Here is a 15787-nt window from a genome sequence, read left to right as displayed (position 1 = left end):
AAGAGACTCAAAAGCATTGGAGAGAAAAAAGAGCAAAAAAGAAAAAGAATAATCTAGGTGCAAATTCAGAAAATAAGGAAAGTAATTATCAGCCCAGAACAAGTGGAATTGAAAAAAAAAAGCACGTCCAATTGTGCTCAGAATTAAAAGAGTAAAAGACAAAGCAGAACTTCATAAAGACGTTCACAAACATTGGCGCTATACACATGCAGAGCAGGTTACAGATTATGAAAGCAGTGGAATTCGAAAGGCAAAAAAAAAAAAAAAAGGCACGATACACATGGGGAGAAAGTTAAAGAATATGAAAGTAGGAAAATTAGAAAGTATAAAAAAAAGAAAGTAAAGATCGCAGTAGTGCATACAAACGGAAATTATTACTTGAAAAAAATAATCACAACGGACAAGGTGTCATGGGGGGGAAAAAAAAACAGGACAAAGGGAGGTCAGAAATAAAAGACAGAGTAGAAAACAAAGTAAAACGTCATAAAGAGGTTAAAAAACAAAGGGGCCAAACACATGCAGAGCAGGTTAGAGATAATGAAAACTGAAAAAAATGACAGTGTCAAAACAAAGAAAGTAAACATTGTATTAGCGCAAAAAAAGATAATTACTTGGAGAAATAATGAAAAGGCGAATAGAGTTCAAATACATGGACACAGGCGATATGTCAGAAGTATATAAATATTGTAAGGCTTAGAAGATTAAGTCAGAGAATTTCAAAAATGTGGTTTACCTCACATGCATTTATTGGTTACTTTGCAAAAAAGTGCCCTTTAAAATGTCAATTTTAAAGCTGTGGTAATAAAAAAAGGAAAAATCAGAAATATGGCAGTTAGTCTCAATTACATTTAATAAAGAAAGGGGCTAAATTTAGTTTTGTTAAGCTTGACTTGATAGTATGGAATGTTACTTGCTTTTAATAAAAATAATTAAAAAAAAAAAAAAAGCAAATCAATGTTTGCTGCGATAAATGCTTAAAGAGTTTAACATAAAACAGCAGCAAATCAGGTATCTGAGGTTCAAGAGTAAAATAAAACAGGATCAGGAGCTAAATGATAGCTTCAGGGCACAGGCCAACTGTTTAAAATCTGTTGTTAACATACCCATTAACCAAAAAGCAAAGCAGTGTGGTATAAAAATCTGTCTATGACACAAACAAAAACTTAACACACACTAATCATGGAAGGGATGTGCAAAACGTATGCAAAAACATAACTGTTGCAGTATAGCCTGCCTGGAGTAGCACAATGGCAAAATTAGTGCAAGGTTAAAATTATTTTGCAATCGAATGTCATTGTATATTTAATACAATTTTTTTCAGTATTCATTCAAATTATAATCAGATAGCCATGTTTATTCTAACAACCCTAATAAGAGATGCAGAAGAAGAAGAAAAAAAAAAAGGAATTTCTTGGAAGTTACTGTCCAGGAAAAACAAAAGAAAAAGAATTTTAGATTGAAAAGTCATGACAAGTTTGATGTGATGATTTTTACAAAGTTATTTATACTCTGAATTATATTCTTTAATTGGTACATACAAATATTAAACAGCTGTTAAAAATGCATTTCATATTAAAGACACTATTTATTAATATTTAGATTAAATACATACACAATTTTCTATATATTTTGCAATGTAAAAGCAAACACTATACAGAAGTATTTAAAATAAACTATACCAGCTGAACTGAAATCTTTGTTCCAGAAAATCAGAACCACTGTTTAGATTACTTGCAGATCCTAAGTATGCTGCCAGGGCCCATGAAGAAATATTTCAGTTTGTTCAGTTGTATGTGCAAAATTACACAAACTGAATATAAACCCACAAATGCATAACAATACAAGGATTCTGGAATACCCCCTCATTACAACTTTTAAAGATAAACAGTGACAAAAAATTCACACAACCTGCAGGGTGTAATCTGGTTGTCCTTAGTTATTTTAGCTATGTGTTAGCCCAGCTGTCACATCACACAAATTATACACTGCACTCCAAATTACAAACAATTTAAGAGTTAGAACTATTCAGACGGCTTCTTCACACATTCTGTGTACCAGTTATGGTACATCATTGCAAAGGTTAATCCTGAAGTTAAAACATTCTCCAAAACATTATCTATCTGAATAAAGATGACAAATAATTACTCCAACAAAAATTGCCTGTGTCATTTTTTTCTCCACCAAGATATTCTGTTTTAACAGTACAGTATTCTGACAGAACAATTCCAAAGAAGACATTGCACCTTTTGTGAATCAAAATGACAGAACTTAAGACTGTTACACACACATTTGCTCTGAGTGTCAAGTGTTAATGCTGTACCATATGTCCCACTGTGCTTCAAAATCCTGCCTAGCCTTACTGCCTGGTTTCCATTAAATGTAACTGGAAAAAATAATAATGAAGTGGATACAAAGAACCCTTTGATGCACAGCTCACATTTTAATCTTTATATTAAATTTGCATATCAAAGAAGTGGAAGCTGCTAAAGACTTGTTAGCAAAAGAAAGAAATGACTTAACATAAAACAGTGAACAGACCACATACAAGACAAAAATGCTTCTACTGCACAACAGTGCTGGCAGATATTTGCACTTTGAAACCAGTTCCACACATATTACCTTACTCTTTTGACACTTCCCAAAAAACAGTCCAAAATTCTTTGTTGTTTCAGTTAACAAATGCATACAGTATGTCACCTTCACAACAGATGAGCTGTGATTTCCCTGTCTAGCACTTAGTTGGGGTTACTGGTCTGACAGCAGTCACTGAACTTCATCTGTCACTTCCTATTAAGGCCATTAAATAGGAAAAACTTGGTGCTGACAGACACATTGTAATAGTATGTTACATACAAGGTGGCACCAACGTGATTTAAGCTACATTTCCAAGTATTCTGGGGCTAGTCATCTTCTTCCTGAAAGGGATTTCTGCCACAAAGAAAATATACTATATTTAAAAGCCAAGGACATTAGCCTGTGGTATACTTTAATAGAAAGTGACTGATTTGTTGGAGTTTGCTCCTGCTGGAGGCATGCATTCACATTTACATTTATTAAGTCAACCATGGTACATCTCACCAGGCTGCCTTTTACCTCCCACATAAGTACAAAAATAAAAACTAAGCCTGCCAGTCTATGGCATTTTCTACAATGTTTACTGTATATTAAAACAGTTTCCTAATTTTGGTTTGATTTGATGAGCAGGACAATCAGAATTGTTAACAAGCACCAAAGTTCTAATAAGGGTATTAATTAGACAGCACAACAAGAAATACTTGATAAAATAAAATCTGCAGACTTTACATATCTTTATATTTACAATTGCATTTCATAATGTTAGGAAAATCCATACACATTGTGGAAAAGAAGTGAGAAAGAAGAGAGAGAAGAACGGTTTATCTATGACAGACGATCATTGACATCTTCTCTTAGCTTTCCTACAGTATGTTTTATTATCTTAGATGTTCAAACATTAATACAAACTGATTAAAATATGTTGGGAAAATCTGTTAATAAAATACAGCATATATGTTGCTACCAACATACAAAACATGACATGATCTTAAGGCTTATTTACTTTTTGTGCTGTACACTGTTTAAAACTACAAAATGTCCTGACAAATTCTGTCTTGCAATACTTACAAAACCTGGATGCCGTTTGAAATGAGAAACATCTGCATGTTAGAAGTCAGAGGTATCATTTAGATTTCATTTTCTTGAAGCATGAAACTGTCTAATTAGAATCCCTATATAGTAAACATATTTAATTTCTGCACATTAGTAGAGACTCAAGCTTTTTCAGCTAATATTGGCATTAGCAAGCATTCTAGGATTTTGAGGAATAATTTTAGCATTTTCTAAATCAATTCATTCCTTGAATGAACAAAAAAAAAGGTATGTGTTCTATTTTTTTCCCCAAATCGAACTGCAATATTAAAGTGATACTCTAGCAAGCAAGGCAACCTCAGTGAGTAAACTGCTGGCATCCTCTCTGTATTCACTAGAAAGCTCTCTTGCTCTGTGAATTTCCTGAAAATTGTCCTGTAGATTGGCTTCATAACGTAGCTGCTCCTGATATGCCTGGTTTGCCTTCTGCACCATCTCTGTGATCTGATGCTCATTCTGAAGCATCGAGCTGATCATCTCTTGAAGCTTTGGGCCAGCAGCCATGATTGATTTTGAATTTTGAGACAAACATTTTACGTGCTCCTGCACCGCTTTCAGCTCGGCAGGAGCATTTTCTGGCTGTACAGTGGCTGAAAAATCATAACCACTCATTTGAACATCAATGGAGAAAGCACCTGAAGAAGAAGCAAAATGTAAATAAAAAAAAGTAAGCTTAACCACTAAAAAATAAATTTATATTATGTAAGTAAAAGTCGGTATTTTAACACACAAAAAATGTATATAAATGTAAAAAGTACAACAATGGGAGAAAGTTTCAAAAACCAGATCACAAACAAAATCCCACTACATCACTCTGGACCTACAGTACCTATACATGTTGCTGCCGTGTCTCCTCAAAGGTGTGCCTTTGCCATTTCCCCACCTTTTGATGCCACATTTAAGATCATCCTCGCACCACTCACTCTTTCTGTCACTTGCTCTGGTCTTTCTTCCACTCTGCCAGTGAGCCTTCATTACAAATAACCTTTCCACCCCAACGCATTAATCTACTGATAACGAAGAGTTTTTAATTCCCACATTCAGATTACTAACAGGCCACATTCCGAAATCAAGTTTGAGATCAGCACAGATGTATCACCAAGACTATCCTTGAGCCCCACTCAACTTTACAAAGGTTGAAACAAGAAAATATCCTACTGGAAAGGGCAACACTGTCCTCTCTTTCCCGATTTGATGACTGTGCGCTGCTCTTTCAGAAGTCCTGAGGAGATGAATTAGCCTCCTTTCAACTCCACAGGACCTCTCTTGTTAACTGGTACACAGAAAGCATTACTTAAGGTCACTACAAATACTGTATTTATACTTTCAACCACCCACAGTGCATGCATGATGTTTGTCCTCTCTGATAAACAGATTACTTTGACAACCACTTCTAGTTCCTTTTTCTCTGCATGGGCCTTGGCAGACCTCTTCATCTGCATTGTGCCATCTTAATGCCATTTCTACCCCAATAAAGGTGACCCTCCAGAATATTCCAATTTTTGACATTTTTATGAAGCTTAAAGAAAAAACACAAAAACACACAAAAAACACAAACACACACCAATTAACACCCTGTTAAAGGACACATGTTGCTAAAATTAGCCATTTTTACAGTCTTGAGTGCTGAACTTTTGAAAAATGCACATATTTGAAACCTTTGAAGACTTTTTTCCATATTCTACACATAGATATAGTCAAGGCGGTACTACATGACAAAAAACGTCAGAGGGAAGTGAATGCAACTGCAACTGTTTCAAGAGCTTGTGAAATCCCTTAAATGATGAAGCAGTTTAAGGCTGGAGATAAGAGTAAATAAGCGGGCAATTTCATGATAGAAAATACAAAGAAGATACAAAGCTCAGCATTTTGTCTAATTATCTTAATGAAGGTTCAACTGCCAGTAGACGTCATGTAGTATATGTGTACCAAATTTCAGTTCAATAGGTGAAACATTTTGCGAGCTACAGGTGATTTTAAATCCTGGACAGACAAATGAACAGCCGAATGAATGAATGAATGAATGAATGAATGAATACATACATACTGTGGTCCGGGCGTGTGCCTCCTCCAGACCGAGAGGGGGTGTCCGTCCTGGTTATGCAGGAGGCCTCGGGTAGGGGGCTTGGAAGCCCAGCCCTGTAGGGACCCGTGGCCACCGCCAGGCGGCACCCCAGTGCCTATTTATCCCGGGAGCCCGGCACTTCCGCCACACCAGGAAGTGCCGGGGGGAAGACGACAGGGGACACCCGGACGGCTTCCGGGTGCGCAGCTGGCACTTCTGCCACACAGGGGTGTGGCCAAGTCTAATTGCCGGGAAGCAGCTGGAGCCCATCCGGGTTCCTATAAGAGGGGCCGCCTCCCTCCAGTCATTGGTGGATGTCAGGAGGTAGTTGGCAGAGCTGGAGAGAGGACAGGAGGCGGCCAGAGGAAAGGCACAAGGACTGTGAGCCCTGGACTTTGGGGGAATCGGTGCTGGAGGCACTGGGGTTGTGAGTGCACGTGACTTATTTGTGTAAATAACTTGTAAATAAACAGTGTGTTGGGTGGAACTATGTTGTCCGTCTGTCTGTGTCCGGGTCATAGTATATGATAAGTTACAGCCAATAATCTGACATACCTTTTTTTTTTTGGGAAAGGCAAAACAGGGGATGATTTCACTTGATTTTGTACAACATGAGATAATGTGCGACAATTAGCCACTCTGGGATTTTTAACATATAACCTCAACAATATTCCTAGCATTTAGGACCCTGGACTAAAGTTCATATTGTATTCTGAAATCTTAAATCTCTATAGTCTTCCAGCACTCAAGGATTTAAAGGATGACTAAAATCAGCAGCTGGTGGATACACTTGCAGTTACAGTCCTCTCCTCCTGACTCCCGTCTTGGCTGCCCCATTCGGCGTCTGGCTGACCGCTCAGGGTTGGTTGTCCTCCCATCCTCTGTAGTTGTTTCTCAAATCCCTAGGAAGGATGCCACCTTGATCGTACCCACTCTTCCCAGAATTGTCAGCGGACACGCTCGACCCTGAGGCAAACACCCCTTGATCCTACGTGGGTCTAACGACCCATCTGCCTTTCTCCTTGCTGCTGGCTTTACCTGCATCTACACCTACTGCTTTTCTCATGGCTCTTTTTCTGTTCTCCCCTTTTTCCCTGTGCCAGCCCGTACTTACATGGCTATGTGGGCGCAGTGTCTCAATCACGCACTGCAGGAAGCCTATGAAGCAATTGAGAAACATCACACCCTCACGTGCAGGTGCAACTCGCCCCAATTACCTCACCAACTCTCCGCAGCTGTGCGAGTGTGCCTTTCAGAGCCACAGACCCACTACACCACACCTGCCCCCATATAAACAAAAAGAATGGTATGGTGAAAGATGGGTGATGATATGCATTACATTTTTCCCTCAAAATTTAATTCACAGCCCTGCACACATGAACTAGCTGTGTATTTGTATTTCTTATATTTTTACATACAGTATCATAAATTTAAATGGCTATGTGCTTTTAGTTTATACAAACTTACTCTGGTGTGTTGCTGTCTTGCAACTCCGGAGTCCTGGAATCAAATTCAAGCACAGGGACTGCCAGTGCAGGGCCTGCATGTTTTAGTTGGCTTTCCTATCACCTTAAAAACATATACATGTTATTTTCATTGTCTTATGCAAACTGGCTCTGAATGAATGTGTGCGAGTGTGTACATGAGTAGTCCAATGCTCTGGCTTTCACCTTTAACTAGAAAACAGGGTGGAAAATGGATGGACTTGTGTTATTGTAGTCAAAAGCATGAATGCACAACATTCATTAAATATTACTTTAATTGAACACTTACTACAGCATTGCATTTACACTACACTTAGCATATGCTTTATTAACCTTCTTCCGCTAATAAATCCAAGGCCAACTCAAGCACAGCTCTAGAGTTGCCACTGTATATACTGTAGTCAATACATTACATTATTCTGAAGAGATGTACAAAGACTTTCTCCAACTGTGTTATTTGTGCAGTATTTAAAAATGACAGACTTTTCCTTGAGAGAACTCAAAGGTTTGAATTAAAATAATGAACAATGTCATCACAACAATGGCCTCTTCTCTGTGCTGCAGTTAGGTAAATGCTACTGCTGCCTCAAAACCAGCTCGGAGAGACTGAGGGGAGGTTTACTCAACAATCCATCTGAATCCTAAATGAGAACAGTTTCTGCAGCAACATGTAAATTTTCGTATATGATTTATATATCAATCATTATGTATTCATTACATAATTTACTATAACGCATACTATAGCTGTAATTTAACAATGATTTTTACTAACATTAATAAAGCTGTGTATTACTGTTTATTGTCCTTTTATATTCTGCTTAATGCACAGCCTCAAAATTTACCAGCAAAGCATTTCTTTACATTTATACACTTGTGTGACAAACAAAATTTAATTTGAACAGTTCAGATTTACCAGGCAGTATCATCGTGCTTTGGGACAACTGCCATCTAAGATACAAAGAAAAGGGTAATTACCACAATCCGTAGGTGCTTCCAGGAGCCTCTTGAACCCAAAACCATCGTAAACCAATATGAGCCAGGCAAATGAGGACACACACACAGATAGCAAGGATTTGGTGCAAAGTGTTCAGTGCTTTTATTAAAAACCAGACAGTGTTCAAAGTGGAGAATAACAAAAATTAGCCCATAAATAAATAAATCTATAAAACCAGGCATCCAAATAAATAAATCCATTAAAACGAGGTTAAAATCAAGGGCAAACATACCCCCTTAAAATCAAGAACCTTGGTGTTTCTCTCTAAAATCTGTCCTTGGCTTTCTCTTTACAGATTCATCAGCTTTGCTCCTTTGTCCCTCCATGCCCCAGTCCTTTGGGCTGCTATTGGAGCCTCCTGGAGTACTTGGTCATTCCTGCTCTGAAGTGTGCCCAGTAGGATTGCAACCTCTGCCCTCCTCCTGAGTTTCTGGCTAAACGCTCTACTCATGGAGCTCCCTTTACCCATCTGCCTGCTTCCCCTCACAAATCACCACCTTCCATCCTTTTTACCTTTAAGCTCCACACCATCCTCTAATTTACCTTATTTTTGTTCTCCCCTGTGTGCTCTGCAGGCTGCCTGCATAGCCCTGACTGGTGCAGGTACTATTCTCCACCCACTCTGTTCATGTGTCGATCATCCAAGTACCCAAATCAACCACAGAGAGGCAACTGCATTAGCACGCTTGTAGCTGTTCCGATTATTTAAAAATTGTGTTTTGCCATGGAACTCCTACCACAGGCCTGCATTTCTGAGAGTGGTTGGACTGGATAAAGCAAATTTAAAGAAAATTAAAACTTCAAAACAAAATTAAATTACTTCATATGGACTTGCATCAAGCAATTAGGAAGATAAAAAGAGAATGGCTTCTTTGGAAATATTTGCAGTGTATCAAACAAGGAAAAAAATCTAACAGCAAAAAGCACTCAGACTGAACAAGAATAGAGCCATCAATTCAAAGAGTTTATACAGAGGCTTGGCTTCTGCCTGAAGCCTCTCTATCTTCCTAGCCATTGAAGGGGAAATTCAACACATTGGGACTTTGATATCAAGTACTAATCTCATTACAAAGTTTTGTAATTTATTTCAGGAGTATATTCCAAATAATTCAACATCAACTTCATTTACTTTTCATTATTACACTTTGCAAAATCTGCAGAACACTGCAGACCTTACAAATATAATAGCTATACTATACACGTTTTTACCAGGTGGGAAATTCAGTATCACAGATTTTCTTCATTGTAGAGATCAGCAAAAGGTGGCTGCTGGACCTCATTGCCTTGAAGATGACAGACTCTTTAGCTAGGAATATGAGGTTGACAGATTACATGATTCCTTCACAACTTTTGAGCTCACTGCATTTTGACAGTCAATTATCATGGGGCCAAAAAGTATCGGTCGCTGCACAAATACTTCCAGGTAACATCAATACTGGCCCATCTTTTTCCATTTAGCTTTGATTTCTCATGTTTGTGATATCACACAGGCATGCCTCCCTTTTGTTTGTATCAGGAATGTCATATTAGCCAAAAAAAAAAAAACACATCAGATATGAGAGTCAATAGGCTTTGCACCCTAAGAGCCGGTAATTATTTAATTATTTACCACTCCGATGCTGATCTTTCTGATCATAAAATAGGCCATTAGCAAGTGAAAAGAATTCATAATCAATTGCAGAATTACGGTATTTGAGGGTTCCTTTAGAGTGCCTCTTTCTGTTGCACCATTTGTCTCAAAAACTAATCCGCACATTGTCATCTCATAACACACTTAAGTTTCAAGTTTGGTATTTTTCCCATCCAGCCATTTCAGCTCTAGACCGTTCTCATGAAAATGTGATACACGGACATAGATATTTCAGTGATGGGTGTGTGTCCGTCTGCGTTTTCGGTATGAGACCACCCTAAAATGTCGAGATCTGTCGAAAACTGGAGATGAAAATTTGACGAATCTAAAGCTTTTGCTCCACCCCTATAGATGACAGGTTATGGTGGGGGAGGGCGCAAAAGCAATAAGATTTGAATAGTACAAATTAAAAACAGTATTAAAATATATTCAAACTTAGGGTAACTATTCTGGTCATTACATGTGCTTTTTTATATGTATAATATTTTAGTATTTTGGCAACAGCCCGAGCAAAAAAACAAAGAACAAAAAAAAAAAAAATACTGTAGGAGTACTCAGGCAACTGTTGTTTAAATATAAAAGCCATCAAAGTGACAAGCAGCTGCTGTCTTGTTTTTGGTGTAGCACTGACAGCTGGGTGGGCAAGTCTTAAACCCCTCAGTCGGTTGGGCATGGGAGGACTTGTGATCTCACAAAAAGCTTCCCCCGGGCTCTCTACTGCCCATTCCACACAGCTGTTCTTGCAGCAGCAAGGCACATCACAAAATGTTTGCAGCACAGAACACCAGCTGAGTCTTAAAAACAGGACCCATACAACATTTCGTGCTTTACAGAATCAATGCAAACTACATTATAATGTATAGGCTGTAAAAGAAATGTCTACATGATAATACCCTGAGCCTCATACCTGAGATATTTACATTTATAAAAGAATTATAATTTAGGGGAAAGCAAAACATATTTTACAGCAGCTGATCACATGACATTATCCATCTTGACTTTCAAGAACTATTGATATAGTGCCCCATGCAAAGTACAGTGCTGGTGCATTTGGCTTAGAAGGAGTTAAGCTCCTTTTCATGGCTGTTTTTATGGCTTGCTGTCCTGACAATGATTAAGAGGAATATGGGTCAGTTTGTTCTCTATTCTCATCCTGTCACGGTCTTACTAAGTAAAAGAGCAGGCAGGAGGCATGCAGAATGAAGGCAGACTTGTTATTTTGGAGGTGTCTAATGGGCAGTAGCAGGGTATCATTTATATTGTGGCATTCAGAATGAAAACTAAGTCTGCGTCAGAGAATTCTGGGAAAGCAGGATTGTCACAGTGTCAAGTCAAGGTCCAAACAATCAGTTTACTTTAACATACAGTGTACCAAAGCACCAATATTTTAATTATACCTCGTTGTTTTAGGTATTGTGTGTCAGATCAGCAGCCGTGCAAGACAGAGAATGCAGTAAGTGGGAACACAAAGTGGGAATAAAATGTGGGAAACCTCACCAGAGAAGCGTTAAGAAAAACTGCTCCAAGTCCACTTGTGAATCAAAGTGCAGTGTGCTGGGTCAAAAAAAGTTTAAATGAAGAAAACAAGCTAACCATTCAAAATTATGAGAAGCCCGGTTGTGGATGTGAAGTATAAAAACAAATCAGTAAAATTTAGCAGATAGGCTTCTGGAGTAACTCAAAGCCAAACTTAGTGCAGGTAAAACAAACAACTATCAAATACCCTACCGTGGCTGTTCATTTGTCTCTCCAGGATTTTAAATCACCTGTAGCTCGCAAACCGTTTGAACTATTGACCTGAAATTTGGTACACATACTGTATACTACGTGACGTCTACTATCCGCTTTCAGGGTGATGATTGACCTCCAAGGTCAAAGGCCAATCTAGGAAGGTCAAGTTCAAAAATCAAATAACCTGTAGCATGAAATTTGGTACACATATACTACGCTGAAACTATGCACTACAGCTTTATATGAAAAGTGAAAAGTTTTGGAATTACTCTATTTTTATTTTAATTTTAGAGTAAAATCAACTCTCAGCAGCAACCAGCAGGGCGGCTGTGCAGCACATGCGTACAGGCACCGTTCTCATCCCTACCACCTTTGCCATCACTTCCCCTACCCTCTTCATATCTTAAATCATTCTTGAGGAAGATCGAAGACCTAAGTGCCAGCTTAAGTGAAGAATTAAGGAAAACGTACCAAGTAATTGCAGCACAAAAACTGACTTAATCAGTTTTAATGCGAAAAGATGCAGACTAAAGAAGAGTAGAAGCGGCCCGCTAGGGTGGGGAAAAGAAGCAAGCACATCAACCTCTGAGCAAACGAATGCTAAACATACAGAGAAAGAGAATGAAAACTATGAAGAGCGCACTCAGCATTTACGACAGGCTGACACAGAGTGAAAGAATTGCTCGAGCAACTTAGACCAAAGTACAGACCATACAATGAAGACAGGCCAACACTGAAAGAAAGAGAATCACAAGAGCAAATGAGACTGAGTAAGAGGCTAATCGATAGTCAAGTCAAGTGTATTCATTGCACATTATCGTGCAGTGCACCATTACTGGTTCTTTAATAATCAAATGTCAACTTTTGCCTGTAAATAAGAACTTTTTCAAATAAGTCCAAATTGCATTTGAATAGTGACGTTCAGTCTGGAAGTGCTAGTGTGCATGGTCCAAAACATTCGCTTTCCTTGAAGTCGCATTGTGCTCTACAGGACTAGAAGCCACTGGCATTCGCCACAATAGTCCACAATTCACAAACATTACTTAAATGAAGGCTCGGCTGAAAATCATTGGAAACGTTGTGTACTGTAATATCAACCTAAGCAGGCCCTCCAACAGACCATTACACTTTCAAGGGCTGGTTCATGCCTTCTGCCTGTTAAAAAGAAAGGTAAATTAAAATGCACAGTAATATACATATAGACAGTACTTACTGTGTTGTTCTCGTATTTTATGGAAACATTCACTAAAGGAACTTGCAGGCGAACATTTATAACATTCTTTTAGCAGTCTTAATTTTTCAGTCAGGCACTGATGATGCTCTTGCTGCTTATTAAAGGTGTCAGCAATATCCATGAATCGTCTATCAAGCTCTAATACTCCCACGTGCCGAAGAAATATTTTACCACTTTTATAGGCCACATCTAAGGAGAAATTGGGGAGGAAAAAAAAAAAGCACCGTAAATATTTTCAGATAGTCAATTTTACATATCACAGTTTGCTTGGAACAAACTAAACAGAAAAATAAAGTGAGAAAAAGGACAGTGGATCTTCTATTTTTCTAAACATGGCAACATAATAGATGCCATATAGATTAACAAGCACACCTTTGTTAAATGGAGTACCATGATTACTCCAGAAACAGTGGTCAGGCTTTGTCGTTTATTGCTATTCCAAACAGAAATAACTTTAAATATGGTTACTCAAAGCAGTCTCTGGCTACATATATAGGATTTCAGATACTTGATTGTGAAGAAGCAATCAAGCCCAAGAGACTACTTCAAAATTACAGTTTTCCTAACAGGAGCCCAAGTTGGGTTTTACACCTAAAAGCCATCTAACTCAGTCAGCCCCTTTAATAGTCATTAGTTATTGGTGTACATAAAGATTTTGGGGGGTTCTATGATTTTAACATAATGTTACTTTTCATTGCTGTTGCAACAGGCTGTAGATCTCAATAAGTAATTCTTAAGGAAAAAAAAATACTGTAAAATAGGTTGTTTAAAAAAAGGAATCTACCTCGGTTAGAATAAATTAGCAAATAGTTTATTCCCAGTCAGAATATGAGCAAAACAACTTGACTTCTTAATAGTAAAATGTTGAAATCCTCAGAATAAGGCCTTTTTTGGCTGGCGTGCTTTATGATCTTTCATAGCAGATTTAACTATTATAACTAACGGCATATGAAAGGGCACCTTTGTTCACAGCATTATCAAATGCAAATGTCTAACAGAAAGGTTAGAGTGATTCTGCACTAATTAGCAGGAAAACAAAAAACTATACACATTTTCAGAGGGCACAGATCTGCCATAATATTTCATCCTCTGAACTTTTGTCCGATGCACATTTTCTTTTATTAATGTGTTAAGTTGACGAGTATGGCTGAAGTGACAGCTCCTGCTGTGTAGAACAATGTTAATTCTATCCTCATAATATGTAGCAAATCCTAACAACTACTAAAACAAAAAACAAGGTCTGGCAAGTTAACATGCACATGTAATCAAGTGATCAGCTTAGTCATCCGCGTTATCTGCACCAAGAGTTAATTAGAGCAACGCCTGCATATCAGGGATAAATTGCTAAAGCAAGGAGGCCAGTTGTTGGGATAGTTAGATGACAGAAGTGAAGAGGCCTGTCTGAGTTTTTTTCTCAACTGCCTAAAGTGGCAAAGTCTCTGCCTGACTTCACTGATAACAGAATCTGTATGCAAGTTCCTTAGCAACATAAACCCCAAGGTACTTATAACTGTGCACCACTTCTAGATGTGAACCACTGATGACGAAGAGGTTTAACTTTTCTTTCAAGTTCACCTAAAATCCATGAACATCTCCTTGGTCTTGCTGATATGTAGGCTTAAATGATTGTCCGGACACCACTGTGCAAGATTGACCACTTCATCCATGTAGTAGCGGTCATCCTGCCCTAAACTGCAGCCCACACTGCTGTGTCATTCACAAAGTTCACAACAGATTCAGAGCTATACCTAGCAGTGTAGTCATAGATATACAGGGTATAAAGCAAATGACTAAGAATACATCTCTGTGGTACTTCTCTGTTGCCAGCGAGTGTATTTAAAATGATACTGCCCACCCGCACTCCTTGCAGTCTCCAAGTAAGAAAATCCAGGACTCAACAGCAAATGGAAGTGTCAAATCGCAGGTCATCGAGCTTAGCAATCAGAATGTGGGGGACTATGGAGTTAAACACTAAACTATAATCTGCCAACAGCAGTCTCACAGAACTCCTACACCTGCTGTCTAAGTGATTTAATGTGGAGTGCAGTAACTCTGTGATGGCATCGGTAGTCACCTGATTTGAGTAATAAGCAAAGTGCAGAGGATCAGAGATACACAGATAGGGTCTTTAGCAAGCCTTTCAAAGCACTTCAGTCACTACATACATCATTTATTATCACATTTCTCTTAATGTCAAGCATGTGAGCACAACACTTGCTACCAAAATATATGAAGTGGCAGGTGGCAATTACCCTGAAACCTTATATTCCTAAAGCGCCTGCCATAAGATACTACACGGTATATGATCATAAGCTTTATCAAAGTCCACAAAACACACAGACAGGACTGGCAAAATCCCAAGGCACCTTAAATATCTCAGCAAGGAAACAGAGTTGGTGTGCAATTCCACTGTCAGGACAAGATCCGCTTCACTCCTTAGATCTGAGGTTCAGGTCTCAGGTGAAGTGTTAGTTTTGGTACATGTACGTTAGTTTTAACTTGGAAGGTAAACAGTGTGATCACTTTCCAAGTGTAACACTCCCCACCCCGCCACTTTCTATATGGCAACCAGCACTCCTTTTTGTCAGTCTAAAGGCAGCATTGACACCTTCAATGCAACACTGAAGAGAAGTGTGAACTAAAGCAACTCCACAATAAACAATTTATTTTATTGCATTTAATCAGCATTTCCTGTTGTATTTAATCTTTCCCTTTGACTTTGTCACTTTGGAGCTTTTTAATTACTGCAGCAACCTAAGATATGGACCCACCCGCAGCTGGTACTCCTCACACTGCCTCCTCGAAGAGGTGTATCGACGGAGTTTAAGAGTTTTTTTTAATCAGTCCTTCTGTCTCTCAACAATATCCTAAGTTGAACCATTTCCCAATTCTCTGAACCAGTCTTACTTGCATTTTAGGACAGATGAGTAGTTATTTCCTTAAGCTAAACAAGGAACAAAATGTGAATAACAGTGGTTAGCAG

General features: G+C 38.4%; 1 protein-coding gene across 1 annotated transcript in view; it reads right to left on the bottom strand.

Annotated features, from left to right (window-relative positions):
- Positions 1 to 2420: 2420 nt before the first annotated feature.
- Positions 2421 to 15787, bottom strand: part of si:ch73-345f18.3 — a 34331-nt gene continuing 20964 nt past the window's right edge. The window contains exons 3-4 of the mRNA XM_039736847.1: positions 12784 to 12993; positions 2421 to 4301 (exon numbers count right to left, since the gene is read on the bottom strand). Coding sequence (XP_039592781.1) covers positions 3934 to 4301; positions 12784 to 12993 — 578 coding nt within the window. The 3' untranslated portion in view covers positions 2421 to 3933. The remainder of the gene's footprint in view (positions 4302 to 12783; positions 12994 to 15787) is intronic.

This window comes from Polypterus senegalus, chromosome 15 (assembly GCF_016835505.1).
Source record: "Polypterus senegalus isolate Bchr_013 chromosome 15, ASM1683550v1, whole genome shotgun sequence".
Classification (NCBI taxonomy): Eukaryota; Metazoa; Chordata; class Cladistia; order Polypteriformes; family Polypteridae; genus Polypterus; species Polypterus senegalus.
The sequence above is the reverse complement of the archived record's forward strand: the minus strand, read 5'-3'. Positions and strand labels throughout refer to the sequence as shown.